The 16,607-nt window shown below is 55.3% G+C and overlaps 3 protein-coding genes across 3 annotated transcripts; all 3 read left to right on the forward strand.

Annotated features, from left to right (window-relative positions):
• Positions 1-575: 575 nt before the first annotated feature.
• Positions 576-2,388, forward strand: LOC134522437 (tyrosine-protein phosphatase non-receptor type substrate 1-like). The gene is given in 4 exon segments (XM_063350109.1): positions 576-1,032; positions 1,255-1,569; positions 1,704-2,054; positions 2,149-2,388. Coding segments are annotated over 4 exon segments (1,227 nt in total). The 3' UTR covers positions 2,253-2,388.
• Positions 2,389-2,824: 436 nt separating this feature from the next.
• Positions 2,825-6,064, forward strand: LOC134522438 (signal-regulatory protein beta-2-like). The gene is made up of 5 exons (XM_063350110.1): positions 2,825-3,122; positions 3,471-3,821; positions 4,371-4,721; positions 5,276-5,626; positions 5,961-6,064. The coding sequence occupies exons 1-5, from the start codon at positions 3,050-3,052 to the stop codon at positions 6,062-6,064; spliced, it is 1,230 nt and encodes a 409-aa protein (XP_063206180.1). The 5' UTR covers positions 2,825-3,049.
• Positions 6,065-6,449: 385 nt separating this feature from the next.
• NSFL1C (NSFL1 cofactor) lies at positions 6,450-13,726 on the forward strand. Its single transcript, XM_063350107.1, has 9 exons — positions 6,450-6,604; positions 7,421-7,518; positions 8,488-8,562; positions 9,755-9,920; positions 10,267-10,359; positions 10,995-11,104; positions 11,529-11,666; positions 12,176-12,340; positions 13,392-13,726. Exons 1-9 carry the CDS (start codon positions 6,503-6,505, stop codon positions 13,552-13,554), a joined length of 1,110 nt encoding a protein of 369 aa, XP_063206177.1. The 5' UTR covers positions 6,450-6,502; the 3' UTR covers positions 13,555-13,726.
• Positions 13,727-16,607: the final 2,881 nt, after the last annotated feature.

Here is a 16,607-nt window from a genome sequence, read left to right on the forward strand (position 1 = left end):
GCTGGCTGCCCGGTGCTGGTGGCCGTGGCCGTGGCACACATCTGTGGGGAGAGCCGGAGTGACATCAGTGGCGAGGACCAGCCCTGTGACGCGAGATGGTGTGAACACTCTGGGAACCAGCTGGGTCTCGTGCAAGGGGTCCGTGGAGGAACTTGGTCTGTGGTGAGCCCCTTCCTTCCCCTTTGCCGGGGCAGAGCCCAGCACCCAGCCGAGCCGAGCAGAGCCCGGCCGAGCCGAGCTGTGGGGAGCAGGACGCGGGAATGACCATGGCCCGGGTGACACGGGGGCTGCCTCTCGCCTGCCTGATGCTGCTCCTGCTCCGCAGAGCCCCGGGTGAGTGTGGGCCCCGCACAGCCCCAGCACCTCTCCCCCGGCACGCTGCCCCGCGCCGCAGGCTGGGCAATGCTTCCCTGTGCCCGCGGGCATCTGGGGCTCCTCTCTCACTGCCTCCCTTCCAGCTTGCTTTCACCCCCACCAAAGAGCTTGTTTTACTCCAGCACGTCCCAGGGGTCCCAGGACCCCCCCGTCCCGCAGTCCCCAGCAGTGCTGGCTGCCGCGGGGGGTGAGGGACGGGGATGTCCCCTGCTGTGGGCTCGGGGCTGGGGGTCTGGCGATGCCCTGTGCTGTGTCCCGGCTCCAGGGCCCCCCGTTAGCCCCAAACCCTCCTGTCGCTGCGCCCAGGTGCGGGTGCCCAGGTGAGTCGGGGCTTCAAGCTGCAGCAGCCCCAGGACAAGGTGTCGGTGACAGCGGGGGAGACGCTCACCCTGACCTGCACCACGTCTGGAGACGCTCCCCCTGGCCCCGTGAAGTGGCTGAAGGGCTGGGGCAGTGGGAGCCAGACCATCTATGACCAGACGAACCCCCTCACCCATGGGATGAGGGCAGTGAATGGGTCCAACACGGACTTCACCATCCGCATCAGGGATGTTCAACCCAAGGATGCCGGCACCTATTACTGCGTGAAGTTCCGCAGAACAGTGGGCAGTGATGAGGTGTATCAGCATGGAGAAGGCACGGAGGTGTCTGTACGTGGTGAGTGGGGCTCCCAGAGCAGCTCCCGGTGGGAACCAGCCCAGCCCAGCCCGGTGGGCTCTGCTCGGGGCGAGTGGGGATGGGGACGGGTCTCGGGGTCCCAGGAGTGGGTCCTGTGGGCCGTTCCTGGGCGCATCCTTGCCCCCGTGGGAGACCCCTCTCCCTGCAGCCCCAGGAGGGGGTGGCAGAGCCCTGGTGACAGCCCCACGCTTCTTCCCGCAGCCAAACCCACCCCCCCGGTTGTGTCCGGGCCCGAACACAGAGCGGGGCCGGGGCAATCGGTGGCTTTCACCTGCACGGCCGGAGGGTTCTTCCCTGAAGACATCGGTGTGAAATGGCTCAAGGATGGGGTCCCCATCTCGGCTCAGCAGCCAACGATCACCCCTGGGCAGATGAAATCCTCCTACAACATGGTCAGCACCGTGACGATGCCACTGGGGGTGGACGACGTCCGCTCACAGGTCGTCTGCGAGGTGCGGCACCCCACGCTGACGGCCCCGCTGAGGGAGACGTACCAGCTCAGGCAAGCCCTGCGAGGTGAGGGCTGGGGGGGGACCGGCGCTGGGGGTGTCCAGCTCCTGTGGGGCTGGGGGTCCCAGGGCAGGGACAGGGCACCCCGCCGGCAGCGGAGACGGGGGATGCTGGGCACCAGGCGCTGCCTCTCTTCCCAGTTTCCCCCAGCATCCAGGTGGACGCTGACCCGCCGAGCCCTGTTGGGGTGAACAAGACCGTGAAATTCACCTGCCACGTGAAGGGGTTTTACCCCAGGGACGTGGCCATCACCTGGCTGGAGAACGGGACGGAGATGAACATGGAGAACGTCTCCCAGCCAGTGGAGACGCCCCAGGGCTTGTTCAAGCTGAGTAGCCTGGTGGAGGTCAAAGCGATGGAGGAGAAGAACGGGTCCGTGTTCACCTGCCGTGTGGTGCACGATGCCCAGGAGCCCGTCGACAGGACGGCCACCCTGTGGATCACTGCCACGTCCAAGTCGGAAACGACAGACTCATCCCAGACAGTTAACGGTGCGTGAGAGCCGCTGGGTCCCGCGGCAGCAGGGGGCTGTGGGATTCCTGTCCTCAAGCCGTAGCCACTCACGTCCCCTTGTCCCCACTGCAGGTTGGAACCTCCTGTCCAGCCCCGGCTTGTGGCTTGGCATCCTGCTGGAGAAGGGGCTCCTCGGTGGGCTCCTCCTCTTCCTCTTCAAACGTGCGATGGCATGAGGAGGGAAACACGGGGGCAGCCCCCACGTCATGCTCTCTCTCGGTCCCCCGTTCCTTGGATGGTGGCACCGGGAGCGGGTCTTGGTGCTCGGCCACCGCGGGCTTTGTCCTGTGTACCTGGAAATAAAGGGGCCGGGATACACGGGCCGCCCTGGGCTGATCTGCGCCGCTGGATCCTGGTGCTGGCACTGCCTGCATCCTGCACACCCGCCATCACCTAAAATGCTGACCCCCACTGCAGGCCCCATCCCTGCAGCCCCCTCAGCAGCTGTCCCGCTGCTCCTTGTCCTGTGCAGCCCTGCACAGCCCAAAAAGGTGGTTGGAGGAGGAAAGCCCCCACTGCCCCGTCCGGTGTTTATCTTTGCAAGCCTGCTCGTGTTAGCGGTCTGCTGCGGGTGCCGGGCCTCTCCCCGCAGTCCCGTGTCCCCCCCCCGGCAGCAGCAGCCAGCGGCGCAGGGAGGCGGGAGGGCTGTCGGGGGTCACCACCACTGCTGCCCCGCTCCGAACTCAGCCGAGAGCCGCAGCGGGAGGAGGCTGAGCTGCACCAGCAAGAGCCGAGCCACCGCAGACCCTCTCTTTGGCTACCCAGTGCCCGTGGCTGTGGCCGTGGCACAGATCTGTGGGGAGAGAGAGCGGGACTGAACATCTCTGGTGAGGATCAGCCTCGTGACAGGAGATGGTGGTGATTGACGGCCAGCGGTGAGCCCCTTCCTTCCCCTTTGCCGGGGCAGAGCCCAGCACCCAGCCGAGCCGAGCAGAGCCCGGCCGAGCCGAGCTGTGGGGAGCAGGACGCGGGAATGACCATGGCCCGGGTGACACGGGGGCTGCCTCTCGCCTGCCTGATGCTGCTCCTGCTCCGCAGAGCCCCGGGTGAGTGTGGGCCCCGCACAGCCCCAGCACCTCTCCCCCGGCACGCTGCCCCGCGCCGCAGGCTGGGCAATGCTTCCCTGTGCCCGCGGGCATCTGGGGCTCCTCTCTCACTGCCTCCCTTCCAGCTTGCTTTCACCCCCACCAAAGAGCTTGTTTTACTCCAGCACGTCCCAGGGGTCCCAGGACCCCCCCGTCCCGCAGTCCCCAGCAGTGCTGGCTGCTGCGGGGGGTGAGGGACGGGGATGTCCCCTGCTGTGGGCTCGGGGCTGGGGGTCTGGCGATGCCCCGTGCTGTGTTCCGGCTCCAGGGTCCCCCGTTAGCCTCAAACCCTCCTGTCGCTGTGCCCAGGTGCAGGTGCCCAGGTGAGTCGGGGCTTCAAGCTGCAGCAGCCCCAGGACAAGGTGTCGGTGAGAGCAGGGGGGACACTCACCCTGACCTGCACCACGTCTGGAGACGCTCCCGCTGGCCCCGTGAAGTGGCTGAAGGGCTGGGGCAGTGGGAGTGAGACCGCCTATGACCAGACGGGCTCCTTTCCCCGCGTGACGAGGGAAGTGGATGGATCCGACACAGACTTCACCATCCACATTAGGGATGTTCAACCCGAGGATGTTGGCACCTATTACTGCGTGAAGTTCCGCAAATCGCCTAGTGGTTATGAGGTGGTTCAGCGTGGAAAAGGCACAGACGTGTCTGTATACAGTAAGTGGGGCTCCCAGAGCAGCTCCCGGTGGGAAATACCCCTGCCGGGTGCTGCCTCCCGCACAGCCCAGCCCCATGGGCTCTGCTCAGGGCGTGTGGGGATGGGGATGGGGTCTGGGGGCCCATCCCAGGAGGGGGACCTGTGGTGGGGGGAAGCAGCAGAGCCAGGGGTAGTTGGGCAGCCTGTGGCCACATCCCTGGCAGTGGCCGTGCCGCAAGCCTGCTGTGGGGCTCTGGTGGGTGCATCTCACGGCTCAGCACTGAATAATCCCCCTGTGAATGTTTGAGGCTCTTCTCTCACTGCTTCCCTTCCAGCTTGCTTTTATTCCCAGCTGAAAAGTTTGTTTTATTCCAGCTTGTCCTGGGGGCCCTGGCATCCTCCCATACCAGAGTCCCCAGCAGTGCTGGCTGCCCAGGGTGGGGCGAGTGATGGGGATGTCTCTCTGTCCCCTGCTGTGGGCTCGGGGCTGGGGGTCTGGCGATGCCCTGTGCTGTGCCCCGCCTCCGGGGCCCCTCATCAGCCCCAAACCCTCCTGTCGCTGTGCCCAGGTACGGATGCTCAGGTGAATCAGGGCTTCAAGCTGCAGCAGCCCCAGGACAAGGTGTCGGTGGCTGTGGGGGAGACGCTCACCCTGACCTGCACCACGTCCAGAGACTATTCTGGTGGACCCATGAAGTGGCTGAAGGGCTGGGGCAGTGGGAACGAGACCATCTACGACCAAATGGGCTCCTTCCCCCGTGTGACGAGGGCAGCAGATCTGTCCGACACAGATTTCACCATCCACATTAGGGATGTTCAACCCGAGGATGCTGGCACCTATTACTGCGTGAAGTTCAGCAGATATCTTGGCCGTATTGAGGTGTTTCGGCATGGAAAAGGCACAGAGGTGTCCGTATACAGTAAGTGGGGCTCCCAGAGCTGCTCCCGGTGGGAAATACACCTGCCGGGTGCTGCCTCCCGCACAGCCCAGCCCAGCCCCATGGGCTCTGCTCGGGGTGTGTGGGGATGGGGATGGGATTTGGGGGCCCATCCCAGGAGGGGGACCTGTGGTGGGGGGAAGCAGCAGAGCCAGGGGTAGTTGGGCAGCCTGTGGCCACATCCCTGGCAGTGGCCGTGCCACAAGCCTGCCATGGGGCTCAGGGGGGTGCATCTCAGGGCCTGGTGCTCCATATGCCCTCTGGGAGTATTTGGAACTCTTCTCTCACTGCCGCCATTCCAGCTTGCTTTTATTCCCAGCTGAAAAGTTTGTTTTATTCCAGCTTGTCCCGGGAGCCCCAGCATCCCCCTGTAGCACAGTCCCCAGCAGTGCTGGCTGCCCCGGCAGGAGTGAGGGATGGGGACATCTCTCTTTCCCCTGCTCTGGGCTCGGGGCTGGGAGTCTGGCGATGGCCCTTGACGTGCCCTGGCTCTGGAGCCCCTTATCAGCCCCAAACCCTCCTGTCACTGTGCCCAGGTGAGGGTGCCCAGGTGACTCAGAGCTTCGAGCTACAGCAGCCCCAGGACAAGGTGTCGGTGACAGCGGGGGAGACGCTCACCCTGACCTGCACCACGTCTGGAAATGGTCCCCCTGGCCCCGTGAAGTGGCTGAAGGGCTGGGGCAGTGGGAACCAGACCATCTATGACCAGACGGGCTCCTTCCCCCGCGGGATGAGGGCAGTGAATGGGTCTGACACAGACTTCACCATCCACATCAGGGGTGTTTGTCCCGAGGATGCCGGCACCTATTACTGCGTGAAGTTCCGCAGAACAGTGGGCAGTGATGAGGTGCTTCAGCATGGAAAAGGCACGGAGGTGTCCGTACATGGTGAGTGGGGCTCCCAGAGCAGCTCCTGGTGGGAACCAGCCCAGCCCAGCCCGGTGGGCTCTGCTCGGGGCGAGTGGGGATGGGGAAGGGGCTCGGGGTCCTCAGGTGCATCTGTGCCCCCATGGGAGACCCCTCTCCCTGCAGCCCCGGGGCTGGGTGGGGGTGGCAGAGCCTGGTCTGACAGACCCACGCTTCTTCCCGCAGCCAAACCCACCCCCCAGGTCGCATCTGGACCCCACCACAGAGCGGGGCCGGGGCAATGGGTGCCGTTCACCTGCACGGCCGGAGGGTTCTTCCCCAATGACACGCTCACGTCCCCTTGTCTCCGCTGCAGGTTGGAACCTCCTGTCCAGCCCCGGCTTGTGGCTTGGCATCCTGCTGGAGAAGGGGCTCCTCGGTGGTTTCCTCCTCTTCCTCTTCAAGCGTGGGAGGGCATGAGGAGGGAAACACGGGGGCAGCCCCCACGTCCTGCTCCGTGTCAACCCCTGGTTGCTTGCGTGGCGGCACCGGGAGCGGGTCTTGGCGCTCGGCCGCCACGGGCTTTGTCCTGTGTACCTGGAAATAAAGGGGCCGGGATGCACGGGCCGCCCTGGGTCTCAATGCTGCCTAGCCCGGGGCTCGGCTCTGGGCACGCCAGGGCTCGGGACCTGCCCACCCCGGGGCTCACAGCATCCCGGGGCTCGGCTCCGGTCACCCCCTGGCTGGGCGCTGCGCACCGCCGGGCCGCCAGGGGCCGCTGTTTCCAGCGCGCGGGGCGGTGCGCGACGCTCCGTGCCGTTTCCGCCCGGCGGGGTTTGGCGCCGCACACGGGGCGGGGCGTGGCGGGGCTCCGTGCCGTTTCCGCCCGGCGGGGTTTGGGCGCTGCACCGCGGCAAGATGGCGGACAGGGAGGAGGCGCTGAGGGAGTTCGTGGCCGTGACCGGCGTCGAGGAGGAGCGAGCGCGTTTCTTCCTGGAGTCCGCCGGCTGGGACCTCCAGGTAGCCCCGCCGCCGCCCCGCGTCCCGCGGCTCTTCCCGGCGCCGGCTCGGCCCGCTGAGGGTGGGCCTGGTGGCGGGGGCGCGGCCGAGGCTGGCGCCGGGCGGGGGCCGCGGCCCTGGAGGCCGTCGCGGTGGCGGAGGAGGGAGCGCTGGGCCGGGAGCTCGGTGTCCTGCAGGCTCAGGCCTCGGCCGGGCTGAGGCGGTGCCTTGGGGGCCGGCTGGGGCCGGAGCGGGGCATGGTCCCCTCGTTAATTTTAACATCGCTAATTGCTAGCACGCAGTGAGAGAGCAGCGTCTGGGTTTTGCCGGGTTTGCGTAGGTTTTCCTTGAATGGTCGATTTTCCTCAGTGCTCCGCCGGCTGCACTGCCAGCAGCGGCCCCTGCACCCCGAAATGAAGGGGGAGATCAGCCACCTCTCTGATCCGCTCCTGTCTCCCATCTTCCTCAAATCATTTGCCTGTGTTTAATTAACTCCGTGTCTTCTCATGAATGTCACAAAAGCAGCTGTTTCAGAAGAGTAATTTTAGCATAGCCCCTGTAGAAATATTGCAGAATAAGAGCCTCGCTTTGGGGAAGCTGCTCTGGCATTTCTGTAGTGGTGAGTGTCCTACAAAGCCAAACATTAGAAGGTGGCAAAGCCTTGTCTTTGCTAGGACATCCAAACAGGGAAATCACATGAAATGTTTTCAGTGGGTGATGTGCCTTAAGATGTCCAGCATGACAGGAGCTTGAGCTGTGTTATTTGTGTGTGGTTTTTTCCATTGTTCTGGAATGCTTGCTCTCATCCTGAAAAACTCCGGCCGTGTTCCTTTCCAGATTGCACTTGCCAGTTTCTACGAGGACGGGGGTGACGAGGACATTCTGACTCTTCCCCAGCCCACACCCAGCTCTATATCCAGAGGCACTGCAGCCAGGTGAGGCGGGAGCTTCAGCTCAGGCCAGTCTGTTTATTGGCAGCTTGTAAACCTGACAGTGCAAACTGTGTAAAAACACAAGCTCTATCTAAAGCATTGATGTATATTAATTTTCAGGAGAAATAGCTCTGTGTTCAGATCTGCTTCACCTCATATGGCTCTCTAGAAATTGTGAAAACCTCAGCATTTATACATTGCAAGCTCCCATGTTATTGCACAACTAATCCAAAGATCAGTTAGGACAACTTGCCTCATTACTCAGGAAAAATTTGATTTGTCTATCAATTAGAAGGTTAGAAGACAATCAGTTGGTAATGCTTTTATTTGAGCAGATTGTACCTCCGCGGGAAAAATATTTTCTGATTTTGTGTAACACCTAATCCAATCAAGTTGAGCATTTTATAACAAGAGGTTAATTTTGCTGCACCAATTCCTTGTGGAGTAGGGAAATACTATCCAGTTTTAAAGAAAAGGAGCTACTAAGTCTTGAAAGAAAAGTGCTCTAGGTTCAGGCGTCGGTGAATACAGTCCATATTGCAGAAGAACCCAGTTTCAGTTTGGATCAGAGCTAACAGCCTTGGCAGAAACAACAAGAGGGGAAGGATGTGGAGGCTGGACTGTCCTGGGGCCGGGAAGAGAAACCTGTGCTTGTGCAGGTTTGGGAGTGGCGGCTTCAGTATGCGAGCAAGGAAGGTGACTGAAGACTCGCTGCATTTTCTATGGCTGCAGCCACCATCTGAGCCTCCTCCAGTGCACCCGCTCTTGTTTTCTGTTGGTGTAGTTGGCAGAGAGGTCCAAGAGCAAAATTCGCCACTCGGTTACACCAGTTCTGACCCATCATTTTATAGAGTAATGAATCAGACCCTTAAAGTAGAACAGGCTCAGCCTAACTGCTGTTTTCAGGAGCTTTTGCTTATGTGGTTGAAATGCGTCATGAGGCTGACATACTTCTCTGATTGCCTTTTGCAGTGACCATAGAGTAACATCGTTTAGAGACCTTGTTCATGCGCAGGAGGATGACGATGAAGAGGAGGAGGGACAGCGGTAAGTTTTCAGTTAAATACTTAAAACCTGGGTGTTTATCTCTGCCCTTTTTGATGGCTTGCCACTTGTGCTTTTTTAAAAAGCAGATTTGAGATGAAATTCCTGTAGTGAAAAATCTCAGGTTTGACACGTAAAGGTTGGTCAGTGCAAAGTCTGTGCACAAGCACATGTTCGGCATGGCTGTATAAACGCAAGTTTTCGTCGCTGGTTGTGCAGTTGAGAGAAAGCCTAAGGCAGGATGTGGAAGCCCTAGGTTAAGAATGGAAAAAAGCCCAAATCATCATTTGTGTCCACAGAGAAGGGAAATAGAATAATGCAGGGATTGTTTTTCTTTCTGCTTGGGAATTTTGGGTTTGCTTTTTGGTTTTGTTTTTTGTTGGGGTTTTGGGTTTGCTTTTTTGTTTGTTTTTGGTTTTTTTTTTAAGTGCTGCTTAAGGGTAATGTAGTGGAGTGTGGAGGTGGAAAGAGAAATGTAGGTCCCCTTTCCAGTGGGAACATGGCATACTAGTGGGAAAGTCATCTACGATGTCAGCTGTAAGTAGTTAAATACCCTTAAGGTTAAAAGGCAAGGTAAACTGAATGGATCTGATGGCTCAGTCTAGGTAGACTGTGTGGTCTTCTGCAAACAGATGTGAGCTTGCCCTGTGTGTTTTTACAAGCCATCTGGAAGCTAATAAACCCAGTCTTCCAGAAGTGCTTAATTGCACTTCACTGATTGCATTCATTGCTTACAGTTCAGACCCATCCTGTGTGTGGTGATCTTTCAGTGTAGCATGAATATGTGCCTTCCTTCAAAATACCAGTTAGATGTTGCCCAACTTCTTCCATCTGACAGGTCAGAGACTTGCTGGAAGTCTTGTTGAGCTTGGTAATATAACTGGTACTGGCATCTGAAACTGAGCCTTGTCCGTCTGGACTGTTTCTCTTCCTAGGTCTGAGACAGTTGTTATCACTTTATTGCTATTGATCAATTGATAATTTTACAGTAACTGACGTAAAAAGAAAGTCTCTGCAGTACAGGAACTTGTTAAGTGGCTACAGTAGGAGTTCCACTGGTAGGAGCTAATATTTGTAGATCCAGGCTGTACAAAAATGAACTGAATCCTGATACAAAACTGCTGGGTCCTGTCACATGCGTCTCCTGGAGAAGCAGCGGTCCAGTCTTACCCAGAAGCTATGTGCTTTCTGTTAGGTTTTATGCCGGTGGCTCAGAGAGAAGTGGACAGCAGATCGTTGGTCCTCCGAGGAAGAAGAGTCCCAATGAGCTGGTGGAGGATCTGTTCAAAGGAGCAAAGGAGCACGGTGCAGTGGCAGTTGATCGGACGGCCAAGAGCAGTGGCGAGACTAGCAAGCCTAAAGTGAGGAGTGATAAGTTCTTCTTCCTTCTGTTCCCTGTTTCAGTTAAGGCTCCCACCGTGACAGCTGTTTGGTACTGTGGAGTCCTGGAATTGTCTTAAAAGGACAGCTAAGCCTGGGCTCTTCTCTTAGTGCAGCTCCAATTCGTGTGTCACACTGGCATGAAAAGCCACTTTCCTGTGCCACATTTATCAACTTGTTCAAGCTGGTGACTGTCCCTGCAGGACAATAGGTGTTGCTGATGCCACAAAGTCCCCCTGTTCGTCCATAACAGTGTTGGGGAAAGGGAATCAAGTTGTCGTGGGGCTGTGTCTCTAAAACCTCTTTGCCTGCTCCTCTCTCTTGCAGCCTTTCGCAGGGGGAGGGTATCGCCTCGGGGCTACTCCAGAGGAGGAGTCTGCTTATGTGGCAGGAGAGAGGAGACAGAACTCTGCTCAGGATGTGAGTATCTCTCTGTTCTGTTTTGTAGATGTCACCCGAGGGATTTCTCTGCTGTAGCTACAGAGCTTGCGAGCCCAGAGAGTTATAAAGCTTGATAGAAATTCAAGAGGACAGAAGTATGGTAAATCCTGCTTCTCAGGGATTTCTGATTAGAAAATAGTAGGTGCTTGGGTCTTGGGTAAGCAGTTTTCTGATGAACTTTTGATTAAGAATCTGAGCACTCCTTAGAAGTACAGATTGTGAAAAATAGCGTGCAAAGAGCACTAGGCAATTGACTCTTCTATCCCTTGAAGAGATATGGAGCTAACAGCATCAATGAAAGATTCTCTCATGCTTGGTTTGTGACCAAATACGCATCTAGGCAGTGGTGGGAGCTTGGTTTCGGCTCCTGGCCTAGCACACTCTTGGCTCTTCAACCATATTTATCAAAAAGGTGTCTGTGGTGCCACCTTTTAGAAATTGATGCATGACTGTTACATAGACAGTGCTTTGGGGTTTTTCCCTCAACCCAGAGGAACCTGGATGGAATGTTTTCTGCACCTTGGAATTCCTCTGCCAGTCTGGAATGCTGCGTGGGTTATTGTTCTTATGGAGATGCTTCGGTGAGACTGATTGTTGTTTGGCCGCTGCTGCAGGTGCATGTTGTGCTGAAGCTCTGGAAGAGTGGATTCAGTCTGGATAGCGGAGAACTGAGGAGCTACCAGGATCCGTCCAATGCCCAGTTCCTTGATGATATCCGCAGAGGGTATGTAATGAGAGGGGAGAGAAAGAATAGCTGTTTTCTGAAACGTGAGCAATGGCACGTTTCACCTGAGCTTTCTTATAAGAGCTAGATTCTTAACATGGAACTATGGGAGGGCAGACTCGAACATTTACTTCAGATCAATGGGAAGTGGCCTTGGTTTGTAGGGGGCCTTGAGTTTGAAGTGAACAAATGGACGTTCATATTGGGCAGAGGATTTCTGATGTACCATGTCACTCCAGGTGAGGGTCAGGGAAAAGTCACCTTTAATTTGTGTCTGTTAGTGGGGAGGTGTGCATCTGCCCTGTTAATTAATCACAGGCTCGCTGCGATTCCTGAAATTCCAGAGGTCTGCGGCTGGCACTTTTTCTCTGCGCTTTCCCGACTTGTTTCTTCAGGCAGCTGCCTTAGGACACTCTCTTTGCAGGGAAGTCCCGGCAGAGCTGCGCAGGTTAGCACGGGGCGGACAAGTGAACCTGGATATGGAGGATCACCGCGATGAGGAGTACGTGAAACCTAAAAGTGTCTTCAAAGCTTTTACTGGAGAAGGACAGAAGCTGGGCAGGTGAGAAGGCAGCAGTGCTGGTTTGCTATGTGTGTGACGTGAGAGAGTCCCTTGAGAGTTTTGCAACGTTGAGCCTTTTGATTCATCTTTCTGAAGAAAAGGCACTCGAGGCCTGGGGTATGGGGGGGTGTTCCTCTAAAAGAGAAAACGAGGTTTGTACTGTGAGGTGGCTCAGCCTTTCCGTGGCAGGAGGCGGATCCCTAGTTTGGAACCGCCATGGTGAATGTCACGTAGGAGCGGTGTTTCCAAATTACACTGCCCCTGTTCCTGTGGGTATGTGAAGACCCGTGATGTGGTGCTGCAAAGGGAGATGATAGAGGTCTAGACAAGTCCCTGCTGACTAGCTGACTCCTAAATTCTCGCTTCCAACTTGCATTAGTGTCTCTTGACTGGGAACCCTGGTAGCTGGGCCCAGCAGGCGATAAGCTCACTGCCTGACTGCTGGCACCCTGCAGCTGGGTGGGTTTTCCCGTTTTTTAACAGCTCGCCTTGTGTCTCCCTGTTCTCAGCACTGCACCCCAGGTGATGGGCACCAGCTCGCCGGCCCAGCAGGCAGAGAATGAAGCCAAAGCCAGTTCTGCCATCGCTATTGATGAGTCGGAGCCCATCACCAACATCCAAATCCGGCTTGCTGACGGTGGGCGACTGGTCCAGAAGTTTAACCACAGTCACAGGTACAAACGCAACAGGAAACACAGGTTACTAACTGGGAAGGCCTGAATGACAATGCAAACTGCGCACAGATGGAGCAGATGTTGAAGTCCTGGCTAGCCTGCTAAAGGGAGCTCTGGGGATCCTTCTGTATAGGTGAATAGGAATAAAATTATTGTGGGGTTTTAAGGCAGTCGTTAACTGTTGGAAGGATAGGATTTGCTTTCCAAATAGTGATGGATTATAGCCAGTGATACTGCACCTGGGAGCGTCATTATCAGCGGAACGTCCCTTCATATCACCTATAAAAAACCCCCCTGAATTTCTTCTAAGGACTTTAGAAACTGTCAGGTAATTAGGAACTTGGTTCAGTTATTCTGACTCTCAGTTCAGACTTTTTTACTGGGCTGTTCCCTGTGCTGACTGGAGCACCAAGGGATGCTCTTAGAGCAGTTCAGTTCCCTTGGATGAGCAAAGATGGGTTATATACCCTGTTGCTTCGTTAAACTTCTCTCCTGAAGTCGTCCTCACCTACCTGATCTCAAAGAGTGTGGCCATTTGTTTATATTCCTCCAGTTTCTGTAAGAGAATCGAACATGGTGCAAAAAAGTACAAAAACCTATGATCGGGTCAAGGGAATAGATCCAGTGTTGCTGTTGCGGCTGCTCATGGGAGTTGAGATCATTTAGGTTTTGCTGTGTGTGATGAGCTCAGTCACTTAGAGCAGCTAGCGTCAAGCAATTTGTTAATCTGATCATCTTGAAGCGTTCAGAAGCTTTCAATTTCAAATAGCTGCCTGACAACACAGATGATCCTGTTGGGCAGTGTAAAAGAACATCTAGTTGTAAATCTTTAGCCTATAAAGCAGCTTGTGTTATTTTAGTAAATGGGAGTCTGCAGAGGAGTAGGTTAAATAATAATTGTCTGGCCTTGGCCTTTACTGTTAGCTGAAAAACAAGCGCAGCGACTGCAGGGTTGCATGCTCCGGAAAAGGTGAATTTAGGCTGTTGCCACGCGCTTCTACAGGATGTTCAGTAACAGGATCACCCTTGTGTGTTTGATCCCTTTGGACAGGATCCGTGACATCCGGCTCTTCATAGTAGATGCTCGGCCAGCGATGGCTGCCACCAGTTTCGTCCTCATGACCACCTTCCCAAACAAAGAGCTTACTGATGAGAACCAAACCCTGAAGGAAGCCAACCTGCTCAATGCTGTCATTGTTCAGCGGTTAACATAAAGGAACCCACCTCTCGCCACACTGCAGCGCGCATGTGTCGTCTCGTCCTGTGCGTGCACCTGCGCCGTGCAACACAGGCTCACATCTACTCGTAGCTCTGGGTTCTTAGGTCTTGGTTGGACTTTTTTCTCTTTAGTTGCGTTTCCCATGTTTTTTTTTTTTTTGTGATGATGATCAGTGGACTTTAAAATAAATAAATGAAACGAATCCGTTTTGAAAGGAGCTGCAGCCTATTGTGCCACAAATTCTCCCACAAGAGTTCAGTTACCTTTGTGGATTGTGTTACTGCACTCTTTAGAGGGGAGGTAGGTAAGGGGGAAGGGAGCTCCCAGGGAGCAGTTTCTGTCCGTTGCCAATCGACTGCTCATCACAATCTTTTTACTCTTCCCTCTCCTCCAGAGACTGCTGCAAAGCGCTTCCTTTATTTTCGCACATTAAATATAAACTATACGAGAATGGGTGATCTGATTGTCAGGATAATGGTGACACTACTGTAAAAGCACTGGGCCGGGGGGGGGGAAGTCTTTGTGAAACAGCTGTTGCTCAGTGTGGGGAAAATTCCGCTGTGTGTGTGCAGGTGCAAGGTTTAACACTCTTCTTGGGCTGTTCCGGAGCCAAAGTCCCGACTTTCCTTCCCTCAGCAGAACTCTTAGGGGCGTTCATTGCAGTTCCCAGCTGCTCTGCCTGCACTTTCTCCAGCAGTCCAGACTGACTGCAGTTTTAATTTGCTGTATTGCATTTTCTGAGAAACCCTGCTGCTGACCTTTTCTTTCCAAGAAGGCGCGAAGGTGAATCAGCTTGAAGTGACGGAAAGTAAAAGGCAAACAGAGTCTATATTACTGGAAAGCAAGTTTTATTTTAAGAGCTGAATTTATTGAGATGATGGAAACAGCTCTGGTGGAAAAACTCAAGGCTGTAGTACCCTTTGATTTATTTCCTCTCATCTGCTGAGGACTAACGTAGCCGAACACCTGGTGTTCTCCAGCTTTGGTCTGTTGTGCTGTTTATGGTTTAGGCTCAGGTCTCCGTATCTTTCTTTCCTTTGAACAGAATCCCGCGGGTGAATTTGTTACGCCTAGACATGAGGGACGGCTAGCACAGGTGTAGCATCACGCATACGAGTTGCCATCTAGCATTGTGCCAAGGCACTTCGCACCGACCCGTAGCCTGTTTGCTCTCCTAGGCCCGGGTTTCGGAGCAAAACTCCAGGCTGTGCTGAACCCTGGGCCTCCAGACACCAGCTAACTGGGGGCTGTGCCTCGCCAGCGGTATCCCTCTGAGAGAGGCTGGATCGCTGCTGTGCCAAGGGTTGGAGCGTGGTGTCCGCTTCCTGCCTTAGTCACGCTGGAGCCCTGCGGCTGCTGCGCTGTAAGTCCACCCCCCTCAGCACCCTGAAGCTTCCAGGTCCTCACCTTGGTGCCAGCAGAGAAGCAGCTCCAGGGACGCGCAGGGTGGGGGAGGGCCGGCAGGTTGGACAGGTTCAGCACGAGAAACTCACCTGGCTGCCTGTGTTAACACAGAACTGCGGGAGTAGATGCCAGACCTTAGCAAGGGCGTTTTTACAACAATTTCTTGACTGAGAGCTGAATTAACTTACATTTTTCATTACTAAATGGATATATAATGTGCATAACAGCAAATTTGTAAATTAACGTGAAAATTACCATTAAAAGCCCGCAAAATAGGATAACTGCGTTTGACCCTTTATAATGGCTACCATCTCTTCTCATACTTTGGATGATGTGCATGCAGATGTCTACCCTTACCGCCTTGGGATGCTCTGCAAGCAGGCTTCCCAGTGCTGAGCTGTCTTCAGCTAAATGAGAACAAAAATCTCAGCAGCGTTTTAAAAGACTTTTTCTGGCAGGTGAACTTGGGAGTTTTCCTGCCTGCCTCACTCCACGTTGTATATTATGATCATTTAGTTACCTGTGCGAACCAGTACAGAGAGAATTCGGAAAGGGAATTTCCCTCAGAGCTAAATATAGTCACAGCTGCCTCGTGGGAAGTCATTAATTTGTAATTGTTCACTGGAGGAGTTCTTGTTTCCTGATCTTCTCCACATGTGGCATTGTGGACACCTGGGACAACATCTTCCAGAATGCTGGCCAGCACGTGTCCCTAGACCTAGAAAGAAAGTTTATCTAACAGAAGGAGTACAAATTACTTGTCTCCTGCTTCTGCCTTGGTTAGCCAGTGGCATCAGAGGGCTGAGGTGGTGACTAACTGGTGTCCGCCGTCTTTGGCTGGAGGAGCTGGACGCATTGGTGCCCCCAAATTAAACGAGGGTTGGCAGCTGGGCAGCAGCTCATCCAGCTGCCAACCAAGGATTTTGCGGCACAGATTCTGCTCACCGATGGGAAGTTTTCACATCCAGGTTTCCTCTCAGCTCTCTCCTTGCCAATGGGATGGAAAAGTGCTAAGTTCACAAAGGCTCGGGGCTCGGAAATGCTTCTCTGCCAGGAAAAGCGAATTTTCCCCTGAGCCGGAGGGTGGCAGTGCTGCAGAGAAGCCGCTCTCCACCTCGAAGGCTCCTGCTGAGGAGCTCCGCCAGCTCCCTGCTGTCTGCGGGACCCACACCTCCTGCTCCTGCCTGGCTCTGACACCCTCCAGGACGCCGCTGCCGACTCCTTCTTCCCCCGATTCTTTTCTTGGGTTTTGTTTTTGTAAGTAATGAGCAAGTCCTTATCTCCTGGCGAGCAGGACCAGCTTTGCCCTGCCGCCAGGCTATCTGAAGTGTGCCCCAGTGGAGCACTGAAGTGGTATCAGTAACCAAGATAGGCATATCTTCTTCCAAAGTTGACAAAAGAGCCTATGGAACAAACTGGAAGCAACGTTTCACCGTAAAATAAGCTATAAAGCAAAAATTACAGCCAGGATAATTAACGGGGAAGGGATAAATGACCAGAACAGGAAAAAGGGTGATGGTGGAAAGACACCTTGATTTTGTAAAGAAAATCGCCTTCCTTGTCACTTGTGCAGCTCTTTGGTGTTTGACGTCCCCCTGCAAGAAGGTAAATGCTGGCTTCTGACACTGCTATGGTTTGTGATGT

Source organism: Chroicocephalus ridibundus, chromosome 12, assembly GCF_963924245.1.
Source record: "Chroicocephalus ridibundus chromosome 12, bChrRid1.1, whole genome shotgun sequence".
Lineage (NCBI taxonomy): Eukaryota > Metazoa > Chordata > Aves > Charadriiformes > Laridae > Chroicocephalus > Chroicocephalus ridibundus.